Source organism: Caenorhabditis elegans, chromosome V (genome assembly GCF_000002985.6).
Source record: "Caenorhabditis elegans chromosome V".
In the NCBI taxonomy this organism is placed as follows: domain Eukaryota; kingdom Metazoa; phylum Nematoda; class Chromadorea; order Rhabditida; family Rhabditidae; genus Caenorhabditis; species Caenorhabditis elegans.
Window position 1 is genome coordinate 17,005,368 of NC_003283.11, and position 27,441 is coordinate 17,032,808.

The 27,441-nt window shown below is 37.5% G+C and overlaps 12 protein-coding genes and 5 pseudogenes across 18 annotated transcripts; 9 read left to right on the forward strand and 8 right to left on the reverse strand.

Moving 5' to 3' along the window:
• Positions 1-121: 121 nt before the first annotated feature.
• srh-131 (Serpentine Receptor, class H) lies at positions 122-1,386 on the forward strand (the record flags this gene model as incomplete). Its single annotated transcript, NM_074901.1, has 4 exons — positions 122-294; positions 344-683; positions 804-1,107; positions 1,154-1,386. 4 exons carry the CDS (start codon positions 122-124, stop codon positions 1,384-1,386), a joined length of 1,050 nt encoding a protein of 349 aa, NP_507302.1.
• A 478-nt stretch (positions 1,387-1,864) lies between these two features.
• sri-69 (Serpentine Receptor, class H) lies at positions 1,865-3,035 on the reverse strand (the record flags this gene model as incomplete). Its single annotated transcript, NM_074902.1, has 5 exons — positions 1,865-1,913; positions 1,964-2,388; positions 2,434-2,652; positions 2,703-2,831; positions 2,880-3,035. 5 exons carry the CDS (start codon positions 3,033-3,035, stop codon positions 1,865-1,867), a joined length of 978 nt encoding a protein of 325 aa, NP_507303.1.
• A 233-nt stretch (positions 3,036-3,268) lies between these two features.
• On the reverse strand, positions 3,269-4,021 carry clc-12 (DNA damage-regulated autophagy modulator protein 2; the record flags this gene model as incomplete). Its single annotated transcript, NM_074903.2, has 4 exons — positions 3,269-3,434; positions 3,527-3,686; positions 3,739-3,830; positions 3,890-4,021. The coding sequence occupies 4 exons, from the start codon at positions 4,019-4,021 to the stop codon at positions 3,306-3,308; spliced, it is 513 nt and encodes a 170-aa protein (NP_507304.1). The 3' UTR covers positions 3,269-3,305.
• Positions 4,022-4,646: 625 nt separating this feature from the next.
• On the forward strand, positions 4,647-6,482 carry clec-240 (C-type lectin domain-containing protein; the record flags this gene model as incomplete). Its single annotated transcript, NM_001356776.1, has 8 exons — positions 4,647-4,779; positions 4,831-4,893; positions 5,373-5,453; positions 5,504-5,562; positions 5,607-5,712; positions 5,767-5,962; positions 6,337-6,384; positions 6,431-6,482. The coding sequence occupies 8 exons, from the start codon at positions 4,647-4,649 to the stop codon at positions 6,480-6,482; spliced, it is 738 nt and encodes a 245-aa protein (NP_001343585.1).
• A 199-nt stretch (positions 6,483-6,681) lies between these two features.
• On the reverse strand, positions 6,682-7,965 carry clec-241 (C-type lectin domain-containing protein; the record flags this gene model as incomplete). Its single annotated transcript, NM_001356777.2, has 8 exons — positions 6,682-6,805; positions 6,855-6,902; positions 6,949-7,141; positions 7,285-7,390; positions 7,565-7,623; positions 7,672-7,719; positions 7,779-7,832; positions 7,881-7,965. 8 exons carry the CDS (start codon positions 7,963-7,965, stop codon positions 6,760-6,762), a joined length of 639 nt encoding a protein of 212 aa, NP_001343584.1. The 3' UTR covers positions 6,682-6,759.
• A 313-nt stretch (positions 7,966-8,278) lies between these two features.
• Positions 8,279-8,494, reverse strand: F49H6.16 (annotated as a pseudogene). Its single transcript has one exon. A coding segment is annotated over exon 1 (216 nt).
• Positions 8,495-9,040: 546 nt separating this feature from the next.
• Positions 9,041-9,959, forward strand: clc-13 (MARVEL domain-containing protein; the record flags this gene model as incomplete). The annotated part of the gene is made up of 4 exons (NM_074906.2): positions 9,041-9,172; positions 9,247-9,338; positions 9,389-9,548; positions 9,837-9,959. The coding sequence occupies 4 exons, from the start codon at positions 9,041-9,043 to the stop codon at positions 9,957-9,959; spliced, it is 507 nt and encodes a 168-aa protein (NP_507307.2).
• An 848-nt stretch (positions 9,960-10,807) lies between these two features.
• Positions 10,808-11,079, reverse strand: F49H6.14 (annotated as a pseudogene). The gene has a single exon. A coding segment is annotated over exon 1 (272 nt).
• A 640-nt stretch (positions 11,080-11,719) lies between these two features.
• srh-97 (Serpentine Receptor, class H) lies at positions 11,720-14,433 on the forward strand (the record flags this gene model as incomplete). Its single annotated transcript, NM_074907.1, has 3 exons — positions 11,720-12,074; positions 13,686-14,321; positions 14,366-14,433. The coding sequence occupies 3 exons, from the start codon at positions 11,720-11,722 to the stop codon at positions 14,431-14,433; spliced, it is 1,059 nt and encodes a 352-aa protein (NP_507308.1).
• A 189-nt stretch (positions 14,434-14,622) lies between these two features.
• Positions 14,623-14,859, forward strand: F49H6.17 (Acyl-CoA thioesterase; the record flags this gene model as incomplete). Its single annotated transcript, NM_001129473.1, has 1 exon — positions 14,623-14,859. One exon carries the CDS (start codon positions 14,623-14,625, stop codon positions 14,857-14,859), a length of 237 nt encoding a protein of 78 aa, NP_001122945.1.
• Positions 14,860-15,539: 680 nt separating this feature from the next.
• F49H6.12 (MS Related Protein) lies at positions 15,540-16,094 on the reverse strand (the record flags this gene model as incomplete). Its single annotated transcript, NM_074908.2, has 2 exons — positions 15,540-15,736; positions 15,965-16,094. 2 exons carry the CDS (start codon positions 16,092-16,094, stop codon positions 15,540-15,542), a joined length of 327 nt encoding a protein of 108 aa, NP_507309.2.
• A 908-nt stretch (positions 16,095-17,002) lies between these two features.
• F49H6.8 (MS Related Protein) lies at positions 17,003-17,296 on the reverse strand (the record flags this gene model as incomplete). Its single annotated transcript, NM_074909.1, has 1 exon — positions 17,003-17,296. The coding sequence occupies one exon, from the start codon at positions 17,294-17,296 to the stop codon at positions 17,003-17,005; it is 294 nt and encodes a 97-aa protein (NP_507310.1).
• Positions 17,297-17,873: 577 nt separating this feature from the next.
• On the forward strand, positions 17,874-20,160 carry F49H6.5 (GTP 3',8-cyclase; the record flags this gene model as incomplete). 2 transcript variants are annotated; one of them, NM_001383480.1, is made up of 7 exons in its annotated part: positions 17,874-18,272; positions 18,366-18,630; positions 18,689-18,792; positions 19,028-19,147; positions 19,202-19,540; positions 19,756-19,876; positions 19,925-20,160. In NM_001383480.1, 7 exons carry the CDS (start codon positions 18,108-18,110, stop codon positions 19,978-19,980), a joined length of 1,170 nt encoding a protein of 389 aa, NP_001370025.1. The 2 variants fall into 2 exon arrangements, with proteins under 2 accessions (NP_001370025.1, NP_001368565.1); NM_001380850.1 differs by lacking the exon at positions 17,874-18,272 and having other exon boundaries at positions 18,402-18,630; positions 19,925-19,980.
• A 610-nt stretch (positions 20,161-20,770) lies between these two features.
• On the reverse strand, positions 20,771-21,022 carry F49H6.15 (uncharacterized protein; the record flags this gene model as incomplete). The annotated part of the gene is made up of 1 exon (NM_001129472.1): positions 20,771-21,022. One exon carries the CDS (start codon positions 21,020-21,022, stop codon positions 20,771-20,773), a length of 252 nt encoding a protein of 83 aa, NP_001122944.1.
• Positions 21,023-21,887: 865 nt separating this feature from the next.
• F49H6.6 lies at positions 21,888-23,007 on the forward strand (annotated as a pseudogene). The gene has a single exon. A coding segment is annotated over exon 1 (1,120 nt).
• A 509-nt stretch (positions 23,008-23,516) lies between these two features.
• On the forward strand, positions 23,517-25,081 carry srw-37 (annotated as a pseudogene). Its single transcript has 4 exons — positions 23,517-23,808; positions 23,932-24,075; positions 24,408-24,857; positions 24,916-25,081. Coding segments are annotated over exons 1-4 (1,052 nt in total).
• A 289-nt stretch (positions 25,082-25,370) lies between these two features.
• Positions 25,371-27,405, forward strand: srz-92 (annotated as a pseudogene). The gene is made up of 5 exons: positions 25,371-25,514; positions 26,064-26,194; positions 26,242-26,527; positions 26,620-26,784; positions 27,157-27,405. Coding segments are annotated over exons 1-5 (975 nt in total).
• The last annotated feature ends 36 nt before the right edge of the window (positions 27,406-27,441 follow it).

Here is a 27,441-nt window from a genome sequence, read left to right on the forward strand (position 1 = left end):
TTCAGTTTACGTATAAAAATTATTGAAAATTTGAAAATATATAATAATCTACAAAGTTCGCAACAGGTGAAATCGGACAATCACTTTCCCACTTCAACAGATACGCCGTTTTGTGTCCCCAATGTGCATCTGGAGAAATTCCTCTTACGAACTTGACACATTTGCTCCATATCTGCTACATAAGCTTGCGATCGTTGAAATTCCGCTCCACGTGCTAGCTTCATATGTTGTTATATTCAAAACTCCGTCAAGAATGGCGTCCGTTAAATGGATGATGCCATTCCTGACCTTCTGGTAAGATACCCTATTTACTACGGAAAACGAAATCTTTGCATTTTTCCAGCAGTGCCTTTCTGGACCTCTTCATCGCCGTGTTCTCCACACAATATTACCTAGTACCTATAGTCGGTGGGTACATGCGTGGAGTATTCACAGATATTGGGATTTCCACCGACATTCAAGGCCACGTATTCATTACTTCCATGTGTATAGTTGGAATGTCGATTCTCGGATTCTTTGAGAGCCGCTATAACACTGTTGTTAAAGGAAATCGTGAGAACATTTTCAAGGCGAAAGGTCGATTGTTTTATATGGGAATGCATTATCTCTATGCTTTAATGTTCACGCTTCCCTTGTTCTATAACCAGCCAGATCAAATGGAAGGAAGGAAATTTGTGAAAAGGGTTGGTTATATTTTTGTAAAGTAGACGGACCTTAGCAAAAATTGTGTTTAATCTTGAGTAGATTTTGGACTGAAACAAAATGCCAAAAGCAGAAAAAACATTGACTTTCATCAAATTCAGACCCTTCCCTGTGTACCCGAATCAATAATTGATGACCCCGACTTTCACCTCTGGCTTGAAGAACCAATGCTCTATGCAATTCATTATGGTCTCACCGCACTAGTTATCTCGTTGGAAGTGATCTACTATTTCGTGCATACTGCCTTATTCCTCTCGAGTACAAAAGCAAAGTCACAGAAAACGCACAAACTGCAGGTGCAATTTTTCATCGCGTTGACGATTCAAATAGCGATTCCATTATTTATTGTGATATTTCCAATTGCGTATCTTATTACGGCATTTATAACATTGCATTTCGATCAGAGTGAGTTTTCCCGTTAGTATGAAGCAACAAACATGAAAATGTTAAGTGTACAACAACATTGCTTTGAACTTTATTGCAATGCACGGCGTGGCCTCCAGTTCAGTAATGCTGATAGTTCATAAACCATACCGAGACGCAGTTGTAGAATTGCTCCGTCTCCGTGTTATTTGGACAAAGTGCCGTTGGAGATCTGGAAATGCGGTTGGCGACGCATCATTGATGGTGGTCTCGAGTATTGTGAACATTCAACGGGACAGGAGGGCATCAAATAGGATATGAGTGTTGTGTTTCGGAATAATGAACTTTTAAGTGTTTTGTTTGTTAATTTATTAATCTAAAATTGTAAATATCAAAATCGGTTATGTTTTTTCTTTTCATTTCCATTTTTTTCAATGATGAATAAATAAATAAATAAATAAAAAATAAAAACTTTTTTTTCAAGTTTTTAGAAAATATGGACTTTTGGTATTTTTCCCCCACTGACGCTCAACTACGTATCCGACTGAACTACGTATCCGAACTACGTATCAAAAGGCCAACAAGCCTAGAGCCTGCAGTCACCTTCTGTAAACCATGCAGGCAGCTTGAAAGCATCTTGCCTGTGTGGTCAGCAAACCACACAGGCGAAAAACCAGACAAAGGCTTGCAGGCTTTCATGGGGGTGCTTCCTGAATGCCTGGCAAACGCAAAAGTTTTGCGGTCAAGTTTATTACTAAAAAATTCATGAAATATTAAGAATGTATTGCTAGAATAATCGTCACGTCATAACAGATGACGCGGCAACTTGGAAGAGGCTTCGTCGATTTCTGAAAAAAAGTTTTGATCTACGTGCTCAAGTTTTTTGAAGAATACTTACATTCTCAACTTTTTGAACAAATATCGACGGTATGGCGGAAAAAAAATGAACAGAGAAATCATGTTAATAGTAGAATGACAAGTCCACAGCACGAACATGATTCTCCCAATAAATTGTCCATTCTTGAGTTGAAAAGCCAGAATGAAGGCTACACCAAACAGTGGCAACGCACACAGACCGGCAACTAACATCTGTACAATCAGGCTTTGGATTGCCTCCACGTGTTTTTGGTAGTTCTGCGGTGAGATTTGGGGCTTCAAGCGGACCATCAAGCGAATCAGATCAGTGTTGACAAATACCAAAGATGCAAAAATAGTACCCATAGTTAGCAAAACCACAGAGTAAACACTGTACAACAGCGGTGAATCAAGGTAGATTGCAAAATGTGGTACAGTAGAGAATCCGGCGTAGTAATCGGGAAAATCCTAAAGTCTTATAGTTAGAAAATACATTACAATCTGACAACAAACCCTTTTGATATACTCCAATTGCTTTTCCGGTCCTACATCCAGAATCTGCATGGCAATCATCGGATACACTGGAAATGCGAGGAATATCAGCGCACCAATTATTTTAGCATATACTGGAAACACATGCACAGCGATGACGCTCGCAATTTTTTGATGCTTTTGGAAGAAGCATAGAGCCAGGCATTCCGACTCGTAGTATGTGAGTATTAGGCAGACAAGCTGGAAATAAGCATATTTTATGGGAGAACGTCCTCTAAGAGGTTACATACCATGCAATAATGAGTGGGCATATTGAACCATTGAGAGCAATAGCCGATCGTTCCGAGAGCGTTGATCGGATAGTATGGCAAGAATTTCATGAAGGTTGTGAGATTCAAGTCAGTTGCTGTACAAACCACCTAAAGCTTTAACTGGTTAAATACATTATTATAAACTTCAAACAAAACCTGAAAGAGTAGCAGATAGTACCGAAATTCCCCAAGCTCTTTTGTTTGGTAGATTAGCAGGTATATCCCGAATATGTTACCTATCAGCGAGGAAATTCCGATAAAATGGTAATAGTTGACCATCCAGAGAGGTTCAGCAAAGTCAATGTTGTACATGTCAAGGAAATAAGAATAACAATAATATTGGTGTGTAAAAATTGAACCGAGGCAGATGCAATTTTTAGCATTTCACTTTATTATTCAGATGTCAAGAACTTTAGGAGAAATAGGGGAAAAGTTCAAGAGCGTTTCAGCTGCCCAAACATTAAAAACATGATACACATTAAAGTCAAAAATTAGAGAAGAAAATGCACGAAGATGAACTTTATTGTAAAAAATGCATTTATGATTTTTATTCAAGTTTGAAATTTGAAATTAAAAAAAACATTAGATGATAGAACATGGTTCTTGCGATTTAGTAAAACTACACTCTACACGTGCGTAACTGATTGAGAAGCCAGCGACAACGAGGTAGAACACTGCACCAGCTACACTGAACCATGCAGAGTATCCCAGCTGGAAATTTTCAAAATGTTAGATTTCAGTTTGATTCGGTGGAGCGCGTTTGCTAAAACCACCGTGTATAATGTAAATGAAACACAACTCACGGTAGCATTGTCGTAATATTTTTTGTTCATATGTGGCAAATTGACAGCGATCAGAATAACGGCAACAGCTGTTGAAACTGTGATGAGCAGTGAGAAAACTGCAATTGAAATGAATTTTCCTCTTTGCAAGTGAGAATATCCGTTCTTTCTAACGTTATTGCTGAAAATCCGTAGGGTTTTTGTAATAAAGTAATGGAAATTATTAAACATACGAAGTGATAATCAACTGAATAAATACTAGAACACTACAAAGAAATGATACATACATCAGTGAGCTTGCAGCTATATACCATCCGATTGTGATCTGGAAATATTTTTTAGTTCAAAAAACTGTTCAAGGAGCTGCCTTGAAAAAAAACCTACATCCCAAAGGGGAAAAAGTCCAATGCTTCCGCTCCAATCTGTTACCCAAGCGATTGAGAAAACCGCAAAAAAGTTACAGACAATTGCGCAAATAACTACAACAGTAAATAATAAACGCTTGATAGTCGCCATGGAAAAACGTTCTTCAGCCTTTACAGCACACAAACTTTTAAAGCATTATTATCATATAGGTTCGTCATCACAGACGTGAGTTGACTGGGAGAAGTTCATGATAATGAATCAACTCAAACTGCCAAATTACATTCTCTTTGTGTTATGATATCATAAAACACTCTATATGTACGTAATGTGTGATAGACTCACGTCGAAATAGTGTTTTAATCTATGTGTCATCGATAGAAAAATTTTAATCCAAAAACTGATAAGCACTAGTGAATTATTGGTCTCTTTTGATTTTGCCAAACATCTGCCAAACATCAAGCCCTTACCCTGAAACTATTTTTAATTTTATCTTGAATGCACCGAACGTGGTTTAAAGATTACTATACCACTTCCGACTGAGTTATTCCCGCTCGAAAATAACCTTCATTAGTCTAGTCTGCAATAGTACAAAAAAAAATATCAACCTTTAATTTATCCTCCTATGTATTAAAAACCCACGAGTTAGGAAGAAAATCATTATTTAATCCAAAGACACCAACCTAGACACAACCTGCCAAGAACGTGTGATACAGTGAAGAATTTCTACGGCAAACTAGATTTTATAGACATACCGCTAATAATTGTTGCGGACAAAATGGCGATGACAGGGATATCACCCTCAGTTTTCTGCCCGCCGTGGTCAATGTTCACAGCTTATCTTATCCTTTCTCTCCACTTTTTCACGGGTACACTTATCAGTGCATGTATACCTACGCAACAAGTGGAAAGTAATTGAACCCAGAAATGTTTTTGAATCTAGAAATGTTGAATGCTTTCAGCCACCTTTGTTCCTGTGACTACTACGACGTCTTCATTGATACCTTTGACGACTACTAGCACAGGTGAGAAGGGGGTCAAAAATTTACACGCGCGGAATCCGGTGTTTGATTGCGCAATATAAGACAGACAAAATGCCACAGACAAAAAGCTTGGATGGATTCTGATAGGAAATATTCAAAATGTCGGTTTCTATTTTCCTTGTGTTAACTTTTAGTTCTGCTTTTGTTAATTCTTGCATTCCAACTCAACAAGTAGAAAGTAAGTTACTACTACATGGCCCCTGAAAAGTACCTCAACCCAAATCTGACGCTGCTAAGCTATCAAAAAATTTGAGAAGATTTTTTTGTTTTTTATACGAAAAAAACGGGAGAAATCATTTTGCAAACTTTTGCAAAAATTAAAAAAAAAACGTTATGAAAAAATTTACCAAATTGTTGGATTGGTTTTTTTGCAGAACCGAAGACTATACTTAAATCTGCTGGTCTTTGAACATTGTAGTTTGTACTAGAGCTTTCATACAAGCCAGAAAAAAAAATTTCAGCCATTCCATCAATAGTGACTACTACAACAACTACAACAACTACAACAACCACGACAATGCCTACCACTACAACGACTGCTAGTTAGTTTTTTCTTTGAAAAATTAAAAAAAATTTACTTTTCAATCTTCAGTACCGTGCCCGACTGACTGGGAAGAATTTGTGAGACCTAGTGGAACATGGTGCATCAGAGTGAGTATTTGCTAAGGCCTCTCTGGGAAATAATTCCATTTCAGGTATTTATGGGTATTGGAGATCAGCCAACTGCGGCTGGCCTGTGTGGTGGTGAGGGAGCAGTCCTTACCTCGATTCAGAGTCAGGAAGAGCTGGACTTTATGAGAAGTAGGTTTTTCCTCAAAAAGCCCGAAATATTCAGTTAAACTAAACCATTCCCAGGCTCGTATAATACCGTGGTCGGTACACTTGGATTTTTCTGGATTGGGGGTCAGAGGACAGGCGCGTGCATATCATCAGGATTGACTGCGACATGTACCGCACTGAATTCGTTTTCATGGACAGATGGTTCCGCGACAGGCACTGCTGGATTTGTCTGGAATACAGGACAACCCGACAACGGAGGGGCTATGCTTAAGTAAGTTAGGCAGTTAATATCACCGATGGGCATTGGCATTAGGGGTGCGCGGCTATTTCCATTCTGTAATCAAACTTTCGACAATTACCAAAATTGCCGATTGCTGGAAATATGAAATTTCAGAAATTTAACTTTGATACTTTTTGTAGATTTAGGAGCCTAATATAATTCGGTTTGAAAATTGTAGAAAATGTCAGACGATAGCAGATATTGCCGATTACCGCTCACCCCTGACTGACATGCTCTAGCTAAAAAATTCCTTCTGAAAAGCGTCGCAAATTTTAAAGTAAAATCCTAAAATCATTGAAACAGTATGCTGCTACAACCAAGAATACTAACTTTTTAAACATCCAAAAGCATTTTTTTATTTTCAGCGAACCTTGCGTCACTGTGAACTACCTTGGTGTCTTATCCGATGACGCGTAAGTTTCAGGACCACAAAATTATGCTACAAGTCCAAATTTTCAGTTGTGATAGATATGACGGTTTTGGATATGCTTGCGGAAAAGAGCCAATGTAAGCACGTTTTGAGGATTCGCAAAACGCATAAATTTTTACATTTTGTGCAATTTGATTACAGCAATAAATAATTCCAAATATTTTTACTTCTATACTTGCAAAAAAACGAGGAACCAATTGTCGTAACACCTTTTTAAAATAAATTTTTTAAACTTCTTGCTCGAACCATGACGTGAGCTATGTATAGTGGCGATTTCAAATATTATTTTGAATCTTCATTAATTTATTAATTAGAATAATCATATCATTATTATAAAAACAGGAGTAGTTATTATTTTTCACGAAGCTTTACCGCAGGCATACCCGGGAAACACTCTAGTGCATCTGAAAATAAAACATACTCAATGAAAGATGGTGATAATCATAAGCTTACTGTTGATCAGACAATAATGCCATATAGTTCTCAACAACGCAAGATTCACTGAAATAAAATATTTTTTGGAAAAAGTGTTACAAGTTTGACAAACGTCATTCCAGCTCCGTTGTTTGGCTCAATACCATTCCACACAAAGCCAGCAGTACCCGTTGCTGAGCCATCTGTCCATGAAAACGAATTTAGTCTGGTACATGTTGCGGTTAATCCTGATGACATACACGCGGCCGTCCTCTCAGCGCCAATCCAGAATGCGCTACTGGCACCGTTCAGAGCGATGAATGAATCTGAAATGATTGAAGCTTTTGGAATTGACAAACAGTCACCAAGGAATTGGAAAAACAGCTTGTCTGAGTAGTGCTAGCCCAAGGATCATGACCGATAATCTAGTTACGGACTCTCTCCCCACTAAGCCTGGCCCAGAACTTACTCGCCATATAGTCGAGTTCTTCTTGACTTTGAATTGAGCTGAGGACTGCTCCCTCCGAACTACAAAGGGAATCTGCGGTTGGTTGATCTCCACTAGCAACAAACACCTGAAATTATGACTTTTTGGACAACTCTTGTCTGGCTAATGTTTGCGCGAACTATGTAGCTCTCTTAAAAGCGTTGAGCGGTTCGATTCCAGTGATTTCATGCCGGGTTGTGAAACAGGACCTTTGAGCTTGAAACTTTTTTTTCGGGCAGGTTGACCCTTATCAAACACTCACCCTAATGCACCACGGTCCACTGGGTCTAGCAAATCCTAGCCAGTCTGTTGGGCAAGGAACTGGAAATTTTGAAAGATAAAATTTGCATTTTGTTTAGGGGAACTAACTGGGAGTCGTTGTAGTGGTTGTGATTGTAGTAGTTGTTGTTGGAGAAACTGAAATCACTTTTAAAAAAAATTAACTGGAATAGCAATTCTTAAAAACCCCTACTTACCAGTGCTTGTAGTTGTCACAATTGCCGTCATCGTTGTCGGAGCAGCAGAAGTGGCTAAAATTTGGAAAATTGGTAGATGATGATCACAAATTTTTCGATTACTTTCCACTTGTTGCGTAGGTATACACGCATTCATAAGGGAGATTGTGAAAAAAAGGAAGAAATAAATAATAAAAACTAAAGACATTTCAATAGCGTGGGAAACTCAGATATAACTAGTTATCTACTTAACCCACATTGCAACTATTAGCGGCATGTCTATGAAGACCAGTTCGCCGTGAAACTTTTGTCTAATTACGCAAGTAATCGCTGTGGCATCTTATCTGGGTCACAGCTAACATCAGTAATGGAAAAAAAGAACCGAACAGGTTTGTGATCTATGGACTAACCTAATTCAAAGAAAAATCAAATGGAACTCTACAAGTATTAAAGTATCAATGCCAAATACATCTTCTATGACAAATACATGACAGAAATATCTCAAAAAAAAATCTTTCCTCACCTGTGCTAGTAGTTGTCACGATTGCCACCGGAGCCGTCGTTGTGGTCAGGGAGGTCGTAGTCTGGAGGGTTTCTGAAAATTGGAAGATGTTTGGAAAAAAAAACGCCTTCCGGGATCAATTACTTTCTATCTGTTGCGTAGGTATACATGCATTGATAAGATTTAGTTTGGAGAGGAGGAGAGAAAGGATTAAAAATTCTGGGAACATTTCCATGGCGGGGAAAATGAAAGGATAATACTTGTTGCCTTATCAAACTGAAGATAATCTTCGGATTTTCTCTACAGTAACATTTTGTGGCATGTCTATAAAAGCTGGTTATATGTTAGCTTCGGCATCTTACATTCGTTGGATGTTCAAAACAAATCTTTCAATATTCACATTGACAGGTTAAGATAGAACGGCCTCAAACGCAATAGCCAGCCCGAACAAATCGAGGCCATTAAGCTGTGTTCGTCTATTGGGCCGCCACTCACAATCAGACAGATCAAAAGTTCACTGGCTTATCAGTTTTCCGTTTAAAAGGTTCATATCAATGACACATAGATTAAAATTTCGTTTTAGCGGAGACCAAGTATAGCGTACACCCGATGTGTTCCACGATGTGATATCATAAAAAGAATGTAGTCTTAATCAGAAGTTGATTCATTATCAGAAATGTTTCCCAGCCAACCTGCGTGTGTGAGGACGAATATTTCAGATAACGATGCTTTATAAACTTGTGAATAGTGGAGGTTGGAGCACATTTTCAACTCAACAATTATGGCGACTGCCAAGCGTCTGTTCTTTACTGTGGTCACCATTGCCGCAATGGCCTGCAACTTTTTTGGGGTCCTCTCGAATGCTTGGGTGACAGATTGGAGTGGAAGCATCGGACTTTTTCCACTTTGGGTTGTAAGTTCTACTTGTAAACAGCTTCTTCACCAAATAACAATTTCACTATAACTAGAGATGCTCAATATTTTCAGGTCACCATTGGATGGTATGTCGCTGCAAGTTTGGTGATGGAAGTCTCCCTCTTTTGTACCGTCTTAGTCCTCATTCAGCTGATAGTCACATCGTATGTTTTATTTTTTTCCTTTATGAACGACCTATTAATTTTTTTTATAGAAATAACATCAGAAGGAATGGTTACTCTCCTACGCAGAGAGGAAAATTTATTTCAATTGCTGTCCTGTCACTGTTCATCACTATTTTAACAGTTGTTGGCGTTACTTTAATTGGAGTCAATTTGCCGCATATGAACAGGAAGTATAATGATAATGCTACAGTAAGTTAATTCCGATATATGGATATGGTATACATTTTGTGTGCAAGTGATGGTAGAACTACCTAAGAGGTACTGTTTCAAGCAGCCAGCCAATACTCCTAGCCTCTGATTTACAATATTACAAAATTAAAGTATGTGTGTTACTGTATAAGCACGCTAATTGTAAGAGTACTGGAGGATTAGCTTAAATACATTACCACTGCAACAGATTTCGAAAAAAAAAAGATAAACGGGCAGGATTACTTTATATGTTTGCGTAGCAACAAAAGACACACACTCTTATTTCAGCTTGGATACTCTGCATGGATCAGTGTAGCCGGTGCTGTGTTCTACCTCGTTGTCGCTGGATTATCGAATAGCTACGCACGTGTAGAGTGCGGTTCTTCTAAGTTGCACGATGTAAATATTTGATTAATAATAAAGTTACAAATTTTAAACATATACCACTAGACAAAAGATTGATAACAGAGAGACTAAAGCAGCTAGCTTTATCCTGATCCTTGTCTGTGGTAGACCGGATTTATTTTTACGTTGCAATATATTGTTGGACTTTATGATAGAAGTGATAAGGAATAGCAAAGAACATAGAAATTTCTTGGTCACTGCGGTCAATGATCAAACTGGATTAAAGGATGTGAAACGCTGTACTTCCCGTTGATAGTTTTGTTAAGTCAAATAGTGTTTTTGGAACGACCAAAAACAATTCCTAACTGGGCAAAGATAGTACTACCTAGCCACTTGCAGAACAAGCACTGTCACAGAACAACGATGGAATATTTGTTCTGAAAACTTCTTCGTTAGGTAAAATCATCGAACAGGACACCTACACTGTGTACGCATCAGCCATATTACCACCAGACCAAGTTCCATCGGGCTGGCACTCTAAGTAAGCTGTCGTTGATGTTGCCATAGGTGCAGGCTGTTTTGCTACCGACGCAGTGGGTGACTTAAACTTTCAAGTAATTTCTATGATTGGGAGAAAAACTTCTTACGTAAATGTTCAGAACTCCACACTTGTCATTTCCGGGAGCTGCACGACACGTAGCTGTCGCCACTGTGCACCCATCGGTGTTTGTGGAAGGTACCCTAAATGTGCAGAGTCTTAATGGTTTTGGGAGTAAATTTGATTTACGAATCAAAAATTGCATCAGCTTGTGCTGGTGACAAGATTGTTGAAATGTCGACACAGTTTACGCATGGCTAGAGAAGGATTTGTTTTATTTTGCTAGCAGCTGACACTTTGCGAGTTGAATTGCCAAATTTATTTTGAGAAAAAACTCATCATTGGTGGAGGTGGTGGCTCAGTTGGTGCATCAGTTGGAGCATCTGTTGGAGCATTTGTTGGAGCATCCGTTGGATGTGTGATTTCTCTTGGGGTTGTTACGGTTGGTTCTGTCGGTTGAACTGTTGGACCCACGGGAATTTCAGTCGGATCCACAGAAAATCCTACATCTTCCGGTGGAATCGTACGGATGCAAGCATCTAGGGAAGCTATCAATACAAAATAAGAAACAATTCTAAGACTAGACATAATATTAAAGTACAATAAAGAAAAGATTTATATACCCGTTTTTAAGCGAGTTTTTTTCCTTTATCCTTTATCATCCTCGCGGTGAATAATATTGCCTCAAAATTTATAGAGAATCAAAAAAATTGACGGATTGAGAATTGGATCATTTGATTTGATTTGATTTGATTTATTACGATTGGGATCGTGATGGAATAAAAGCAGTATGGTATAAAGACAGAAAAATAAATACACAGTACATAGGAAGAATAATCAAAAAGTTACGAATAAAGTACAAACAAGAAAAGCAATTATCACCGGCAAAAGTTGATTAATTGGAACATTAAAGTGAACATGATAATTACTATTTAAAAATTGAGTAAACGATTGAGTTCTTCGATTTTAGTTGATTGGCGTGAAATGTTTTCCCAATTTTATAATTGATGTCATTCTTTACAGCTGAAACAAGAGAAAACGCGTGTTTGCTGGGAAAGTGAATCATAGACAGGAGGGAAGTGAAATCAGGTCAACTCTGCATTTTAATTAAATTTGGTTTGCAATTATTCTTTTCAGCTGCCGGTTTTGGAACAAGGGCTTGTATTCTTATCAAATTACTGCTTCAAGATATCAAACGTATCAAATATTTGAGAAAAAATCTAACTCAATGTCTGTGCAGGATTATTATGCGACAACCTATTTGACGTGTAACGTCGAGTATAGTTTTTGGGCTTCATGGAAAGGAGTTGCCTATCCAACCCATGCCATGCAGCTAATTTCTTTCCCACTTCAAATTCTCGCATTCTACATAATCATTAAAAAAACGCCGACAGTAATGAAAAGTGTTTCATGGCCGTTGTTACTGAATCACTCACTTTGTACTGGGTTAGATATTGGGCTGTGCAGTGGAGGTACACCCTATGTTTTCCTCCCAGTTGCTGGCATTTTCGGACTGGGAACACTAAGTTGGTTCGGAATACCATTCACCATACAGCTGTTTGTTGGCCTTATAATAGGAAACGGTTAGTTTTATCATTTGATTAAACATGGGATAACTTGGAGGCTATGCCACGGCGTGTAAATTGGGACATCTGGCCTAGCGAAAAGACAAAAGTGAGAATCCTAGGCCATGGCCGCTGCAAAGTGCGCGAAATTCGAATTTAAATGTTTAATGCCATTGAACATCGATGAATGAGACATTATAATGGATCAAAACTACAAAAATATGCACAAAAATTCTTTTTAAAATGAAAAAATTACATTAAACACGATTATTTTCCTAAATAAAGGTAGAAATTTGATTTATTAGGCAATTATTAGGAAAATGCGTCAAAACTGGCACATTTTTGAACTTTTTTCAAAAACTAGATCCACAAATTTTCTGAAATTTCACCAGATTACTCAGTAAACTACTATAATCAAATTATGTGCGAAAAATTCATACCCACCGTCACAAGTTCCTATTGAATTTTTCTATTTAGCTCCGAAAACCACTAAAATTCGACAAAAATGGCACATTTTTGAACTTTTTTCAAAAACTAGGTCCACAAAGTTTTTGAAATTTCACCAGTTCACTTGGTAGACTATTTCAAACAAATTATGTGCATAAAAACCTTACCCACCGTCACAAGTTCACATTGAATTTTTCAATTTTAGCTCGGAAATTCACAAAAAATCAGTGAAATTGGCACCAATTTGAAATTTTTTCAAAAACTAGATTCACAAAGTTTTTGAAATTTCACCAATTGACTAAATGAAGGGTTTTAAACAATTTAAGTACATAAAATGTATACCCACCATCACAAGTTTACACTCAAAATTGCTGTTCATTAATGCAGCTTCAAACTGCCTTGTTTCGTTTTCTGCGTAGGTCACTTTTTTTGTATTTGAATTTAATGTAATTTTAGTGTTTCTTTTATTCTTTCTCAAAAAGATAATGCGTTTTTTGCTTGAATTCAAGGATATTTTCATATAAAACGAAACCGGGAAGTATTAATTGCTAAAATTTATGTGGACTACAGTAGTCAAGTCCGCAAACACCACGCGCGTTTTCATAATTGCGTACGTTTGTTTTTCAAGTTTTTCTCTAGGCCAGAGGTACCAATTTACACGCCGTGTATGCCTATTAGACATGAACCGCTGATTGGACCATCACCGGTTCAATGCGCATGACTTTTTAAGTTTCAATCATCTTCCAGGCTTAAAATAATTTCAGTCTAAAGAAACTCCTTTGATTCCAAACAGAGATATAATCAAAATAAAGAGACTGCATGGCGTATGTGCGCACAAATCCTCAAATTGAGGCACCGACCTTTTCGGATAATTTAGGGGTGGGCGCGGAAGTCGTGAGATGTCGGCGCCTGATATTGGTTTCGGTCCCGATTTCGGCATTTACCCGCTGATTTTCCGAAAAAAAAAAGTCGGGCTTGAGGTTTAGGATTTGTGCGTGCACGCCTCGCAGTTTCTATATTTCGAGTGTAAAAAACTGATGAAATTGTTTCATTTGCCAGATGACCCTCTATTTCATCGCTTTTGTGCCATCTTCGTTTTACCCATGTATTTCATAGTTTTGTAGTAAACAATAAAATTTTCAAACAATCATTGAACAAAAAACGTAAATATGTGTCCTTCAGGTGCCGTATGCTCTTATGTGTATCTTTTCGAAATCCGTAGCAGTTCCCTACCACAAAATCGGTTTAAAATAACTCGAAAGTCCACTCGACTCCTCTACCATGCAATAGTTTTTTTCTACAACTGCAGCTGTCTTCTTTTCTTTTTGACAAATCCTGCTGATCAAGAAGCTGCCAAACTTCATGCATTAACTCGTTACCCATGTCCCACAACGGAGTTTTTCGAATTTCCAGTTACCATACTACTTACTGATCAAAACGTTATCCAATTTATAAGCTTTATTTTCCTTCCATCAATGATTTTACAAACAGCTGGAAATATAATATTCCATGCTTTTTGCGCGGTTTACTATCTTTATATAGCTCCGTCGAAATCAGTTTCAAAAGAAACTCAGAAGAACCAAAAGGCATTTTTGATTGGTATCCTATTACAAACATGTATTCCATTGATGTTTATATCAGGGCCACTGATCATTTTAGCAATTGCTTATTCGTTCGGATATTACTCTCAAGAAATGATGAACTTATCAATAGTCTGCGCTGCATTTCACGGGGTTGCACAAAGTGTTGCAGTTATTACAGTGCACCATCACTACCGGAAAACTGCTAAAAAGATGATTTGGAAGATTATTTGCAAGGGTGAGTAACACACAAGTTCAAATTGGAACATCCGAAAATTTCAGAATCTAGGAGTACAGTTAGACTTGCGGAGGCATCGTCAAGATTGTTTCGGAGTAGAGACCTATCATGAAAACTTCACGCTGATTGTTTTTTTGTTAATAAAAATTGATCTTGTAGAAAACCAGAGAGCAACCGGAAACATAATGCGTTTTGACAATTACTACGCTAGTAGTTAAACTAGTGGTGACGCTAGTGATTAAATAATGTATTTATTCAATTTAAAACCATTCAAATCACCAATGTTAACATAACAGCCACAATGACAAAGAGAGCAATTGGGCCGGTGGCTGAATTGGGTGATGCCATTGTTGCGTTCAAGACATCGTTCTGCGGAAGATACTGTGGTGGAATGGCTCTTTTTATCACTTCAGCTGACTCTGATGGAATGACACCATTGACATCCCTGGGCTTTATTATTTCTGCTGGTGGTGCTGAAACTCCAATGGCAGATGTACGCTCTATCCTCTCGCCGACGGTTTTGGAGTTTGCGCAGTAGCTTCACGATTGGCCAAGATGACGAGGAAGCAGACAAAAAGAACTCCTCGCTGAGGATTCATTATTGCACTTTTGTGCAATGATGAAAATTCAAAAAGTTCTCTATATATAAGAATAAGATGAACTTTCTCAACAATCTTTGTACTTTGCAAAGGTCAAGTTTACGAGAAATTTGAAAAGTAAAAAAGTATTTGACTTTGTGAGAATGTGTGAAACTCTCCCAGCCCATTTAATGGCCTGTCAGCCTACATACGACAAAAGCCCAAATTATACATTCTCATGAGTATTGATTCAGAAGTTTTCTACATAATATTCATCTGGTACTACCTAGTTCTTTTACATTCTTATTGGCAAAAATCGAAACGAAATACCGTAGCATTTGGAATATTTGGATTTTTCATGCCAATTTTATGAGGTCAGGTAAGTAGTAATTTCCTGTGGTTCTTACTAGTGAAAAATTAATACAAATTGTAGTTAAGTTGCCATATACTAGTCAGTGTTTACCAATGTTTGATAATTTTAGCCAAAGTTCTGAAATCATGAATTTCAGCCGATTCTGTTAGACGATTTCTGCTTAATCTATTCAAATACCACTTTCTTGGGGGATATAATTTTAAGACAAGGATAAATTCCACACGGTGATACAAAAACGCTAGTGATTAAATAATGCATTTATTCGATTCAAAAACCAGTCAAATTAGCAACAATGACTGCCAAAATGGTGAGAAGAACAATTGGACCGGCGGCTGACTTGGGTGCTGCTGGCTCCGCTGTTGTGGCGATTTTTGGGGATTCCGTAGTTTTCAAACGTTCACCTACGGAACCTCCTCTGTCACCACTAAGAATTCTTACATCCGGTCCTCCATTTTGACCAGTAGCTTCACATTTTTCTCACAGATCGTCTTTGTCTGACCTTTAAAAACTATTCTCAAGCAAGAGTGGGTGAGTAGTACTTAAAGCTCATATCATAATTTTCAGCGCGGCGCAAAAACTTCAAAACCGCCGCCATTCAAGTTCTGTGCGTCTGCATGTATGCGTTTCTCTTATTGTCTTTGGGAAAACAAATATTATAGAGACGGCAGAGTATTCTCTTGAATGGTGCTTACATTGGCTTGCACCAACGGCAGATCCTCCTGTTCGGAATGCAACCACACTTCCTGCCGGTTGAGCAGTAGCTTCACGATTGGCCACAACGACAAGAAGACAGGCAAAGAGAACTCCTCGCTGAGAATTCATTGTTGCACTTTTGCACAATGATGAAAATATTCAAAAAGGTCCGTATTTAAGGTAAGTTTCATTACCTTTCTCAACTACCTTTGAACTTTTCAAAGTTCATATTTACGTTAAATAGTAAGCTTTTAATTGTCAGATCTTTTCAGGAACCGATGTTATTAATGAAAAGTGATACAAAAGTTATGATACTTGACACCTTTGACGCAGCGTGGCCAAGATGCAGATCAACAAGACTCCTAGAGCTTGTAGTTAGCCTTAAAGCAGCTGAAATTGTCCACACCTGTCAGCATGAAATTTGTCCACACCTGTCAGAAATAACTAAAACTCGGTGTTTGACCATGGTTTGCATTTTCAGGCCAAACTTCACGAACAAAGTTCTGAAAAATCAGTAGGAGGTTTTGCATACAAAACTAAATATTCAAGACATTTGGTCAATAAGACAAGTAAACATATTTGCTTGTTAGGACATCCTCAGAATGTGTTTCAATACTGCTCACTTCTGGAGGACTATAGAAGAACAAAACACTTTCAACACGATGATACAGTAACGCTGATGATTAAATAATGTATTTATTGGATTCACAAAACATTCAAACTGCCAATGTTAAAAATAACTGTTCATAGTAGGGCTCCCATGAGGTCGCCGCAAAGGCGCCTTCGCCGGCCTCAGCGGTCGCCGCGCCGGCCTCACGGCGTCACCCACGCCGCATGTATAGTGAGACACTACGTTGCACACACACCAAGCTACTCATTTCACACTAAGCTGCGGAACCCCGAACGTGTCGGCCGCTTCAAATAACTACCTCTCGCACTGCATTTCACACACACAGCGGCGTGCGGCGTCGGCGCGAGGCCGGCCGGCGTGAGGCCGGCGTGAGGCCCGCATTCCGCGCCTCACTTAGCTGGGAGCCCTAGTTCATAGTAACTGCCACAATGGTGAGGAGAACAACTGGACCGGTGGCTGAGTTGGGCTGGGCTGGCTTGGTTGAGTTGGCTGCTGGCTCCGCTGTTGTGACGATTTTTGGGGCCTCCGTAGTTGCGATGTTGACGGAAGGGTTTTCACATTTGTCTGACGGAGGGTCTATGCGAGCTCCCGTGACATCTCCTGTTACTCCTACTGGCGGTCTTGCATGTTGAGCAGTAGCTCCACGATTGGTCACAACGACGAGAAGACAGGCAAAAAGAATTCCTCGCTGAGGATTCATTATTACAAGTCTGCACTTTGTTGGTGAGAACCAAAAAGTTTGCTATTTAAGGGTATTTGATCATCTTTCTCAACGACCTTTGAACTTTTCAAAGTTCATACTCACGATAATTTTTGTAAAAATTCAATTTTTCAATGAACTTTGATGAGCTTTTTTGCTGATAGAATATATTTGGAATTTTGGAAGTTGCGATTTCCTAATTTTTCACCTATTGAATAAGTTAGACAACATGTTGAAAAGTTGCTTTTAACTTATTGCAAGCTAACTTTAACATTGATTTATTAAAAAAATTTCGGAATTCAAAATCCAAAATCGTATTTTTGGAATAACGACGGCAAACATTTACAACAACACTGGCAACTACCCGCACAAACTTCCGATGTTGGGAACTTTTACTATTGCTCGTTGCCATAAAGTGAAGAATGTCAGTTGAAAGTCAATTTGACTGCCCTCATGACTAGTTATCAGTGCTTTAAAAAATTTCCATCAGGAGTGTGCCAAGACTCAATTTATATTTTATTGAACAGACGTTATCATTATTCGTCATAGGACTTAGTTGAACAACTTTTATTGTTAGGAATAATATTGCTCACACTTAATTCATTCAAAAAATATATAAAAAGTTTCCAGCAGTGGCGCTAACTCAGTTTTCCACTACTTTTTGACTCGAACTAAAAAATTCCAAAATGTTTTGAAACGTTTTATAGTTACACTTTAATTTTATTATATTTTTGAATATATCATCAGTAAATTCCCAATTTTTTTAAAATCAAGTGGCCGGCACTGAAGTATTTTGATATAAATATTACAGATGTGTCTTCAAGCCGGAAAAAAATTATTTCAGTGGTCAAGGACAAAGTCATCAGCGGGAGAAATTGTGAAACAACTAACCGTTCCATTACGAGAACATGCAGAGCCAATCGTTTTGCTGACGCCAGAACAGAAAAGAGAAGCAGTTAAAGTGAAAATTCAAGAGGTATTCTAGAAGATAATTGTCACAATGAGCTTTAGAAATCAGTAACATAAAAAAATTCGGAGTGTTCAAGGGTCGTTAATTTTACAATTTCAGATCGAACGGGCAAAAGGACAACTACCATTTTTTGACATGTTTATGAGAGAGCACACTTATTTGAGGATATCTCTAACGGAAAAATGCAATTTCCGTTGCCTTTATTGCATGCCAGCCGAAGGTATTCCACTCAAGCCCAAAGATAAAATGCTCTCAAACAGTGAAGTACTAAGGCTTGTAAAGTTATTCGCTGCACATGGTGTTGACAAGGTCAGACTGACAGGCGGTGAACCTACTATTCGGAATGATCTTGTGCAGATTGTTGGTGAGTTCATTGTGAACGTATAACTACAATGATGAAACATAACACGTTGAATTTTCAGAAGGGATCTCCTCTACTCCAGGAATCAAAGAAGTTGGTATTACAACAAATGGTCTTGTTTTGCCGAGGTTTTTACCCAAGTTGAAGGATGCCGGATTGACAAAGGTGAACACATTTTTCAAATATATGTAACTGTAAAAATATAAGGTCGCTCTTGTGAATCGTTGCCGGAGACATTTCAATAAATAATTCTAGCTGTTGATTCCTATTTCATATCTACCTGAAAATTTCATCGATTCAGATCAAACTATGATCATAGTTAATAATGTATTTTTTCAAAAAGCTTCTGGTTCTTACATTTCAACCAAAACTAATTTTTTTTAAAGTTGCCTCGATTTAGATAAACATCAGCATTGATTCGCTTGATCGTGAAAAATTTGCTAAGATGACAAGACGGGATGGATTTGACAAAGTTTGGAAGGCAATTGAACTAGCGAGAGGTTATTTTCCAAAAGTTAAAGTGAGTTTCAATTTCTGATCATTCTCGATTAAAAAAAAACTATAATTTTTTCAGCTGAACGTTGTTGTTCTTAAACACCAAAATGAGAACGAAATTGTTGATTTTGTGAATCTAACTAAAGGTCGTAACCTTGACATCCGATTCATAGAGTTCATGCCTTTTGGCGGTAACGAGTTCAAAAATGACAGTTTCATGAGCTATCGAGAAATGCTGAACTTAATTGTTGATAAATATGGGGATGCCGTCATACGGTTATCCGACTTACCTAATGACACAACTAAAGCTTATAAGATTGACGGATTCCAAGGACAATTTGGGTTTATCACCTCGATGTCAGATCACTTTTGTAACACTTGCAATAGGCTAAGAATAACTGCTGATGGAAATTTGAAAGTGAGTTGTTGACAAATGTAAAGAGTATTTTTGAGATGTGAAACTGGTGTAATTAGGTGAAACTGGTGTAATCATATTTATAAAAAATTTAAAATAATATATAAATTAAAAGAGTTTGGACATTGTAGACTTTTAAACGTACAAAAAGACATTCTAAATTTATCAAAAATTTTGAATGCTTCAAAACATTTTTTCAAAACATTGATTAATTTAAGGTATGCCTCCATGGAAATTCCGAAGTAAGTCTACGTGATAGAATTCGTTGTGGTGACTCTGACGCAAAGCTTTCCGAGGTCATTCAAACAGCCGTGGACAACAAAAAAGCTAGACATGCCGGTAAATAACCCATCAGACAAGTTGGATTCAAAAAAATTCACTTTTTAGGAATGGACGCTCTGAAAAACTTGCCAAATCGTCCAATGATTCTTATCGGCGGCTAACTCAAGGTATTAACTTTTTTTTCGGATTTTTTAAAGCTTAATTCTCATTTTAGTCGCATCACCATCTTCAATACATGTTCACTTTAGTGGTTATGCAGATATTTGGCGGGAAATTTCTTCGGTCACCTTAAAATTGATATTATTATGTTTTGTTCAAATCTAAAGTAAATAAATGTTTTTTTTACGGTCAAGTCTCAAACATTATAAAGATTGTTCTAAACTTGACTAAAATGAAATAATGACAAGATAATGTTTTTAAAATATCATTTACTTTATATACAGGGTGACAATTAATTATGGGAACTCGTAAAAACGCCATAAAAACGTTGAAACTTGAGATAATGCTACAAAAAATGTTACTGTTGAATAAGAAAATATTTCTAATTATGAATTCTTAAAAAAAATAAGTTTGTGCTAATCTCTTCTCCAGCGACGACAAGCCTCCGAAATCTTAGTAGATTGATTGCACAGAGCCGCAAGCTTTTGGTACATAACAGTTCTAGAACCTTCTGGAAAATTCGAAAAAATTCCTGACAAACAAAGTTCTGAAAAAACGGTCTGAGGTTTCGCGTACAATGCAAGCTATTCAAGAATGACATTTGGTCAATAAGACAAGTGAACATATTTGCTTGTTAGGACATCCTCAAAATCTGCTTCAATACTGCTCACTCCTGGAGGACAATGTGAAGACGACAAGACTTTCAACACCGTGATAACAAAAACTCGTGATTAAATAATGTATTTATTGGATTCACAAAACGTTCAAACCGCCAATGTTAACAATAACTGTTCATAGTAACTGCCACAATGGTGAGGAGAACAACTGGACCGGTGGCTGAGTTGGGTTGGGCTGCCTTGGTTGAGTTGGCTGCTGCCTCCGCTGTTGTGACGATTTTTGGGCCTCCGTAGTTGCGATGTTGACGGAAGGGTTTTCACATTTGTCTGACGGAGTGCCTTGCACAATTGCATGTTGAGCAGTAGCTCCACGATTGGTCACAACGACGAGAAGACAGGCAAAAAGAATTCCTCGCTGAGGATTCATTATTACAAGTCTGCACTTTGTTGGTGAGAACCAAAAAGTTCGCTATTTAAAGAAATTTTATCACCTTATCATTGACATTTGAACTTTACAAAGTTTACAAAGTTCAAATTCACAAGAATTTTTGGAATATTTCATTTTTTCAATGAACTTTGATCTACTTTTTTATTGGTAGATTAGATTTAAAATGTCGGCATTTGCGACTTTCTAATTTTGCTATTCACCTATTGAATAAGTTAGACAACATGTTGAAAAATATATAATTAACAAAAAAAATAGCAGAACATCTTATGTTTTTTTATGAATTCGAAAACAGTGTCAGCGCCAGACTTCCTGATACAACAACTTTTCAAAAAACTCATCATTCTTGACCAAATTTTGAGTTTTTGATAAAATTAGAATTAGGTTCTTCAAAAAGACCTACGCTTGCCTAGAAAATTGCCTACAATACAAGGAAACAATTTTTTTGATAGAAAATTCTGTAATAATTTGTGACGCATTCGTTTTTTGGTCTTTCTTTGTTTTTCGTATTATTACTTGCAAAATAATAAAAACCAAATATAGTAGCTTTTCGGAAATATGAATTTGGATTCCAGCAATATGAATTCCAGATAAATTTTGTATTCAGATCAGTCATTTTTTTCCTTCAAAAACACATTTGAGCAATCAGAAACCACTGAAAATTGTAATATTATTTGATTTCCTAATCCCCTAGATCTTTACTTACCACCTAACGACGTATTTCCTATAACTTTGTTCTTTTGTTCTTTTCCCTTTATTTAGACCAAAACACAAATAACTACTTCATTTATATGTATTTCTTCTTAACGTTGACTAAACGCTGACCAAATTTCTGTCAGAAAAATACATGGATGCTCTAAAAATCAAGAAAATATTCGCCAACATTGGGCTCGGCGCCAGCCTATTTGCCAGCTTCATCTTTGTCTATTTAACTGTTTTCCACATCAAAAAAGTCACCGGTGCCTATAAGAAAATGGTGATATTCTTCACGCTCTGGGGAGCATTTCTCTGTGGATGGGAGGTACTGGCTCGCCCGTTTTTACATAATTTCGATGGAGCTCTTGTTTTTATGAGCCTTGGTACTTGGATCTCCTCAATGTTCTACCAAAAGCTTTTTATTGCCCTTTGGGTTCTATTCTATCTTGCCACAGTCTGCTGGATTGCCGTTCAATTTCTCTATCGCTACCTTTGCCTGTTCCATGAGAAGTTGGCCGAGAAATTTGATGGTTTTGGATGTATTGTGTGGATTTCCTATGCTTTTTTTTGCCGGCATGATTCATTGCGCTCCGTTTTTTTATATGTTCGAAAAGGATGAGTATGCCGATGAGTATGTTAGGTGAGGTTTTTTTTTTAATTTCTGACAGTTTTCGAAAAGCAAATTCCTTGTATCTTTTAGTGAAAATTCCTTCTAGATTTTATCAGCGCAAATTTCAATCTCATAACTTTTTTATGGCCTTACATGTCTAGAATCCAACAAAAATATTTCCAGACAAGAACTTCTAAACAACTACCGATGTTCCCAGGTTCATAATGATCCCCTACGCGGCTGATGGCTCCTATCGTACCACCGACCTATACTACCTGGTCTCTGGAATCTTTGTCGTTTTCTTCCACTACTCAATCGTGCTCTACTGTGGCCTAGCTATGCATCTGAACATGAAAAAGAAGCTGGAAAAATTCTCCAAAAACCATCGCGACCTTCAACGACAGTTCTTCATCGCCCTGATCGCTCTTGCTCCGACTTGCCTGTTTTGAATTTGAATTTGAGTTTATATAACTAAAAGCCTGTTGGTGTTCCCATCTGCTCCGATAATTTTCACACCGCTAGTTGCTCCATTATTCAAAAATTACTTTGGAATCCAATTGAGCCTACAGACAGGGTGGTGTTTCTCAGTTTTCGGAACATATCCTCCAATCGATTGTATCGTTTTCATGGTGATTGTAAAGGAATACCGAAGAGTTTTTAGAAGTGAGTATTGCCGATTTTCTGGGCAAAGACATCGAGTTTTTTTTAAGGAAAGCTTCCTTATTTTTAGTGAAATCTTCCGTCTCAGGAATTGTGTCGATGAGCCAGACAAGGACAAATACAATTGTGAATAATTCATAGTAACATAACATTTTAATACATTCGTCACCTTCTCTTTGCCTTCCTGCCTGCCAGGCGTCAGAACGTCTAACTCAAAAGAACTATTCAAATTTTTTTAAAATAAAAAGTAATTTTTGAAATATTTTAACTATTTAAAGCAAGTTTCATCAATATACTCATGGATCTTTCAACTTTGGAAAGTTGATTTTAACGTAAAATTTAAAAAATTTAATTTTTTAATACGTATATACATTCTTGTTTTAGACATCTCAAAGCAAAACCATAACATCAAAATATTATCTCAAAGTCGTGTTTTGCCATCCTCATTATTATTTCGTCTAAAAAACAAAGTTCCGCATATATTTCCAGGTCTCCTAATGTTTCTTAAAAATGAACAGCTCAGAAACAGAGGTGGTTCCTGATGATTATTTTGTATGGATTTGGTTTTGGATAAACTCTTCTGCTTACTTATGTCTAACTGATATTATTCTTTCTTTTATCGGAATTTTTCCATGTCTTTTTCACTTCTTTGTTCTCACAAAAAAACGTTGCGGCATTTAACAACTAACATATTTCTGATGGGAATCACGGTGTGTGGGATTGTTCGAATGACTCATAATATTATAAACAATTATGTTATTTTATACGCCTACTTTATTCCGTCCCAAATTCCCTCTGAGTGGTGAGCCTCGAATTAGAATTTAAAAAAATGATTTTCAGTATTGTACTGAACCGGGTGTATATTTTTAGTGAACACTGTATTTTTATTTAAATTTAAGTACTCAACTTTCAAAAACATTTTCAGTATACCACCTGACTCCTATTTTAAAACATCTCTGATTCATTATTCGTTTCGAACAAATGCAACTGCCTCTGGGATGCTAATATATTTCACTGTTGCGATGGCGATTATCAGGACCCTTGTAGTTAAATTTCCACTGGCGCAACGGTTTGTCTTTTTTCATTTAAACTAGGGCAGGCGGCCGACACCGACACCGAGGCCGACACCTTCTGGGTTCCGCAAAGTTGGCACGAGGCCCGATAATTGTGAGCGGCAATTGACGTTCCTTTTAAAACTGGGAAGACATGCGCGCTTCCGGACAATAACATGAGGCTCGGCTTGCCTGGCAAGGAATGCGGAGGTGGCCGCAAGCCGGGCGCGGCAGGCGTTGGGACGCCTACATTGAAGTCCTAGTTATCTTATTGAAATTTTAGCAATTTCAAAATCATTTAAAAATAGCTCCGCCCATATCTTTTCTGTGTACTTTTGTACTTTTTCAGCACAAGACGCCTCATCTACTCAAAAATTGGCATAAAAATCCTTCTAACCATTATAGTTCTCATTTTGCCCTTCTCATTGATTCAACTCTCTCGATCAGAAATTATTCCAGCAGGAGTCTGGGCTCCCGCTTCAAATTGCGATGGATTTCCTGAAAACTACACCGAAAAATTTTTCCAATTTGTGGAAACTGGCATACTTAGTGACGCCGAGTTTTATTGGATCAACGTTTACACAGAATCCGTCATTTTTGAAATTATTCCGTCGATATCAATCCCTCTTACAACTATTTTGTTAATTTCGGAGTTAAGAAAAAGCAGGAACATGACGAGTAAACATCAGGAAAATAGATCTACAAAACTTGTGACATGGATGACGATATTTTTCACATTGGCAAATGCACCTTATGGTTTGGCATATAGCATCTCTTTTTGGTTTTCAAATTACATAACGTAAGTCATTTATTTTTAAAAAAAAGCAGAAAACCTCAATTCCGGGAATTTCTTACAGAATGCTAATGGCACAAATAACAATGCTCGCGTCTATTCTATCAACTCTCAATAGTGCTTCCCATGGAGTTGTATGCTACTTCATGTCTATACAGTACAAGAATACTGCAAGAGGAATTCTAAGAAAAAAGAGTGATAGTTCGAAATTGGTAGTAATAAGTAATTGATTTTGAATTCGTGAATGTTGAAATTGTTTAAAGAATTTATATGAGGGCTGAATAAAAAACACAAAAAAAGAAATGGATCCTACCCTGACAGGCTACAGGCTACATCAATATGCAATAGTTGCAGAACTGATTCTTGTAGCCTTAGATTTCAGCTGTCAGCATGTTTAGATTTTGAAAATATTGTACAAATTCCAAGAACTTGATCAAACAAAATTCCATTAATTTCACCTGCCCAATCTCAGCAGTTTTCAAAACTCTGTCAGTATATATCATTGGTTAACGTTACTCTATGAATTCAACACTTGATTTCACATATATTCCTACTTTAATGTTTTCTTCATCCGGCGTATCATTGATACTATCTCTGGTTTTATCCTATCTAACTCTTCCGTTCTATGTCTACGTCCATATTTTGAGAAGAGAAAGGGAAAAAGTAAGTGGAAAATTTGTACGATTTGTGGTACGTAACCTAGGGCGGGCATGGCCGGTATAGTATGATATCAAGGACTGGAATAGTATCTAGAATCACCATGCACCTATGTCCAGTATAGTGCCTAAAACCGGAATGATACCTAGAACCGGTATGGTACATATGACCAGCATGGTACTTAAATCCTGTATGGCACCTAGAACCAGTATGGCATCTGGGATCAGTATACCTCTGCCGGGTGTGATGCCTATGGTCAATATAGTGTCTATGACCGAACTTGTATTGCGCAGACTCATATCGTGCACAACCCTGTCATGGTATCTAAAACCGGCATGATATATGTGACCAGCATGACAGCTTTGTGCGGTGTGGTACATATAACCATCATGTTATCCATGACCTGTATGGTACCTAGAACCGAAACTCTAACTTGCCCTTTAAACTGGTATGACCGTTGAACCGGCAAAATGTCTATGTCGTTAGACCACATGCTACCCTTTTGACAGCCAAATCATACTCACAATCGGAACCCTACATTGTAAAAACTTTCAGAATTTACCCGTTGTTCAACTATTTTACAAAATCGTCAAACTATCATATTTCGTGTTGATCATTGTCATATCGATGATGGCTTCCATTGCGTGGATCCGAGAAATTTTGGAACCTGAATTAAGTTTAACAGAGTATTTTCTTTTCTAACTTTTCACTACAATACAAAATTTGAATTCAGAATATTAATGGATATTTTAATGATTAGTTTATTTATTATTATTTACCCGCTTCACATTTTACAACAAACATTCCACCTGTTACTGTTTTTATTGGCAACTTTTAATTATCTGAAATATTTCTTCCCATACGATTTCTGATACTCACACAATTATATACAAATATATGTCAAAGTTTTAAATGTGTTATTCATTTGCAAAGACTTCCTAACGATTACAATAAACTTTCGTCATGGCACAAAATTTTTTAACGATAAGATTTGGCGAATTACTTCAAGTTGCTATATGGTAGGTAGGCATGCATCGTAGGCAGGGTGAATGTTGGGAACGCGACCCTGATCATGTAAGCAGCTTTACATAATGAGGTTTTCAATTTTCAGAGTTTATTTATTTTTGTGAACATTGCAGTTTGTTTGATAATTCCATTGATTTACATTCCAATCATGATCGATATGAGAAAAAATAGTCATCTATATTCTCAGCAACACATGTATCTACTCAAGTACTTGTTCAATCAGAGCTTTCTTGTGGCACTAATAAAATTGGTTGGTTTCTACTAGGGCTGTGCAAATCGGCGTCCGGTCGTCCGATTTTGACACCACCAGACGCAAATGCGTCCGGTTTGGGGGAGGCTTCCACGGCGGCCGACAATTTCCGAGCTTGGCCACTCGCTATACTTAATCAGCACTTTTATAGTTAGTGACCAAATTCGGAAATTGCCGGCCGCCGTGGAAATCTACCCCAAACCGGACGCATTTGCGTCTTGTGGTGTCAAAATCGGACGACCGGACGCCGATTTGCAGAGCCCTAGTTTCTACACATAACTATTTTTTGGCCTAGAACACATAGGAGTAGCCAAACCGCAAACCGTCAGCCTCAGTACAAAGGCGTCATTGAACTTTTTCAAGGTTTTCCAGATCACATTACCATTTTGCTTATCACTCTTCCATTTAAATAGCCCATTGTCGTTTGTGTTTTCAATGACCATAGGAGATGCTGTCACAACGCCTCTGATTATCCAACTTTCATACTTAAAATGCAATTCGAACGAATTGTTCTCCCTGTATTCTACATTCAATTTTTGGAAGTTTTTGAAAGTTTTATCCGGTAAAGTGGACAATTCTGTGAATCCGAACTTGCCACCAAATGTATTTTCAGTAACTTAAAATATTATCTGTCTATCTATAAATATACTTATTCAA